Below are 3,720 nucleotides of genomic sequence, written 5' to 3'. Positions count from 1 at the left end.
TGGAGTTACTGGGTTAATTTGCTTCCAGGGTGGCAGAACAACAGGTTCACACAAAGGAAGGGCATCCTGCCGTGGCTGAGCTCCTCAGGACCACAAGCAGGTACCCATTCAGTAACTGTAGGGTTTATTTTTTTCACTTTAAAAGTAGTTTACAAACTCAGAGACACGATCTATATGCACCTGCCCTATTCCCCATCTATCAGTATTTTCTTCCTCAGAGAGGCACTCAAATCAGCATTAATAATAATAATCATAATCTTACAGCGTCTTCATGCCTGTTGCAAGAAATTCTAAGTGAGATTAGGAAAATCAAATCAAGAAGCTAAAAAATAAGGTGGAGGAAAGCTGTTTTAGCAGCATCTCTTTAACCACTATTTGGGATTCCTTCACTCAGTTGCTTGGTGGGCATCAAACCCATCCCTTCCTTTCCTCTTTTATCGGATTCTGGAGCTGCAGCTCTGCTCAGACTCCCTTTACTTTGCTGAGCAATAGGCCCATGGAAGCTCCCTGCACTGCCTCCACCTTTTCATCAGCCTCAGATTCTTCTACACAGGTGCTCCACAAAGACCAAATCCTTGCTCCCCTTTATCCCAAGGGTGCACAGGCCCAGCTCCACTGACACTAAATGAGATTCACCCAGACCTGCAAGCAGATGTTGTCCCCAAATTGTTTCAAGCCAGAAATGTTTCGTGCTGATCAAAGAGCTGCTTCAGTCGTCATCCCTATTTCCCAAACTAAAGGCACTCTCTTGCCCTTCCCTTCAGGAACAAACAAAACACAGCACAGTAGGCAAACAGGGATGAAAAAGAGAATTCTTATATAAACCCAAACTGACAAATTCTCAGGTTTCAGAGCAGAGAAGAGAAAATGGCCAATGTTAGTCTTGTCATTTAATGCAGCTTGAAATCACTGGAGATGATACAGAGAGGAGCTGTGAAAAGCCATGTCACAGCAGAGGCTGAAGTCACCTTCATATTAAACAAAGCTCCAGGGGTTTCAATCTTTGCCTGGACGTGAAACAGGCTGGATTTGATGAGCTGTATCTGGGGATCTGGCACCCATGGCTACTCTCAGCCTCCACAAGCACCATTCCCTGCCTTCCCAACTTTCCTTCTCTACTTCTTTGGTCAACTCTCTTCACAGGCAGAAATATTGCGCAAAAATAAACGAGTGTTTTCTGGAAGCCACTTGGAAATGAAGTCGAAGGTTTTCAGATACCCATAAAAGCAGCGAGTCCCATTTTAATGAGTAACCAGGCCCTTCCTACATCCTTGAGCATTTGAACCTAAAGCTCCAGCCCTTCAAAAGTGCTCCCTACTGGGCAGTCCCACCACCCCTCATGGGACAGGCTGGATCCTGAGGGCAGCTCTACTTTGCGCCACGCTTTTGGCAGTGCCATGTAGCTGGTGCTTTTAGTCAAGTTATTCTGTAAACTGCCTGGTCAAGCCAAATGCCGCTGGCCCGTCAGAATGTTCCCTTCCCTCCACACTGAAATGGGAGAGGAGGTTTACAAGACATAATAACAGGATGTCTCAATGATGCATAAATGGTCTGGGGAGAAAATGAAGGAGACAAACTTAATAGCACATACCATGGAAGTAACGTATTTTAACATCAGTGCTCGAACCGAGGCTTGTTTGAGTACAGCAGCTTTAGGGGGTTGTGTGGGCTGGTTGAGTGGAAGTCTTGAGGGCCAACTTTAGTAAACTGCCTGTTGGGAAATCCTGAGATAATTCAAGCTGCATCTCAGAGCCGGCTTTGAACAAACATGGTGTAGAGGCTTCAGCCACCCAGTGTTTCTTAAAACCATGTTTGGCTCCATGAAGTGCTCTGCTGGAGTTATCCTGGGTACAGTAGGTGGAAGGGATCCAGGGAGCTGCAGCCTGTCTCCTGGGACAGGTTGCACACCGCTGCTTTATTACTGTCCTGAGGTCCTGATTCTGGACCTTCCAACAGAAAAATTCCTCCTAGTGAATTAGTAAATCACAGCTAAAGTAGACTCGCTCTGGGAATTTTTTGTGCAAAGAGGTGTTAAGGAACTGCAGTACATGCCATGTGTGTGTCAGAAGCAAGCAGAGAGGTAGGACATCTCCCCGTGTTACCTGGGCATCGAATTTTCCAGCGTTGTGCAGGAACGTCATGCAGATCTCGTGTAAGCCTCGGATCTCGCAAGAATTGTTCTCAAAGCATTCAAACACTCCGCATCCCACATCGCCAGCATTTACCAGGCAGTGCTGGATTTCAGCTAAAACGAGCATTGGTTAGAGTTAATTTGAAGAACTCTTCATGGAAAAACTGGTGGTGGGTAGGGGGGAGAGAGTTGTTTTGCTACCAGCATCAGTTTGAGAGAAAAATGCGTGACAATGGTTAATTGTACCCGCAGCGTGCCCGTTTTTTGCAGGAATTAGGCCAAAACTTGGGTGTATTACGTTATGAAAGTGATATCCAAGAAGTAAATGCCAAATCCACTATGCTTACGTCAAGCTATTTCACTTGAGAACTGTCTCATGCTCTTGAATTCCTCAGGAGCAAAGGACAGGCATGAGTTTTGCTCTCTGGCTTGTGCAAAGCCCCCCCAGAAAATTCAAGTGCTAAAACGAGAAGCCCAGGACCCAGCCAGCCGAAATTTTTCATTTTTGGTACTTTGAGCAAGTTTCTGGCCATTCAGCACAATGTTTTTTACAGACCACCGGGTTTTGCCTGTCAGGATGTCTGTCAAGTTAATGGTAAAACTCCCACTGATACATAAAGTCCTTTGCACCAAGTGTTGGACAAAAATGCAACTGTGTGCTCAGCTATGCACAAATCAATAGATTTATATTTACATATGTAGTACATAAAAGAGATGTACTGGAGCTAGCTGTTGCACATGTGTTTATTCTGCTCTTTCAGATGTTATGTAATACTGCAAAAAATGCTGTCTAATACTCACTTTCAAAAAAAAAACCAACCCAAAAAAACCGAAAAAACAACCCCACCAACCCAAAAATCTAATTCTTAACATGACAGCATCTGGTCCTTTAAAAAAAAATGGATGTAGTAGTACTGCCAGAGGGAAGGTGGTTGCTGAAAAAGCCTGGGGATAAAGTTAAACAGGGGCAGCTTTTAGACCAGAACTGAGGATGCTAAGAATTCCTGTACTCTGTGCCCTGTGGTACCTTTAATTAAAGTTCGCCCTTGGGAGCCAGCCTAATCCCCCTCGAACCGCAGCGTGTTTCAGCCATCCCCAGCCTCCCCCTCTGCCATGCGGTCCATTTGCAAGTCTTTACAGCAACTTTCGGTCTAATTTCCACCCGCTGCAAGGCACAGAGAGGAGCCGCGGATGTAAATGCGGAGCCTGCTGGAGTTCTCACGACCCCCCCCACCAGCTCAAACCCAAATCACTGCCGCCGCACTTTTTTTTCCCCCTTCTACCCGCCCTGAAAGCGCATCTGGGGGTGGCACAGGGGAGCCCCGGGGTGGGATCCAGGGATTGTCTGAGCCACAGGCGGAAAGCTGCGCAAACACACCCGCACGGGGGGGGGAGAAAAGGGGCACTGGAGCCCTTTGTGGAGCGCTGCGGAGCGCGGAGCCGGGCGCTTTCGGGGCCGGGAGCGCGGCTGTGGTGCTTGTGTTGGCATCCGGATGCAAACCCTTTGCCGGATCACATGTCCTGGCTCCAGCGTGCTGAGAACTGCACAGTGCCGTGATTCACATGTGGCAGTCCCTAATGGGCATTCG

The 3,720-nt window shown here is 47.3% G+C and overlaps 1 protein-coding gene across 1 annotated transcript in view; it reads right to left on the bottom strand.

Moving 5' to 3' along the window:
• Window positions 1–2,278, bottom strand: part of STC2 (stanniocalcin 2) — a 9,935-nt gene extending 7,657 nt beyond the window's left edge. Inside the window, exon 1 of the mRNA XM_008628996.2 lies at window positions 2,103–2,278. Coding sequence (XP_008627218.1) covers window positions 2,103–2,258 — 156 coding nt within the window. The 5' untranslated portion in view covers window positions 2,259–2,278. The remainder of the gene's footprint in view (window positions 1–2,102) is intronic.
• Window positions 2,279–3,720: the final 1,442 nt, after the last annotated feature.

This window comes from Corvus brachyrhynchos, unplaced genomic scaffold (assembly GCF_000691975.1).
Source record: "Corvus brachyrhynchos isolate BGI_N302 unplaced genomic scaffold, ASM69197v1 scaffold21, whole genome shotgun sequence".
Lineage (NCBI taxonomy): Eukaryota > Metazoa > Chordata > Aves > Passeriformes > Corvidae > Corvus > Corvus brachyrhynchos.
This window is presented reverse-complemented; position numbering and strand designations above follow the sequence as displayed.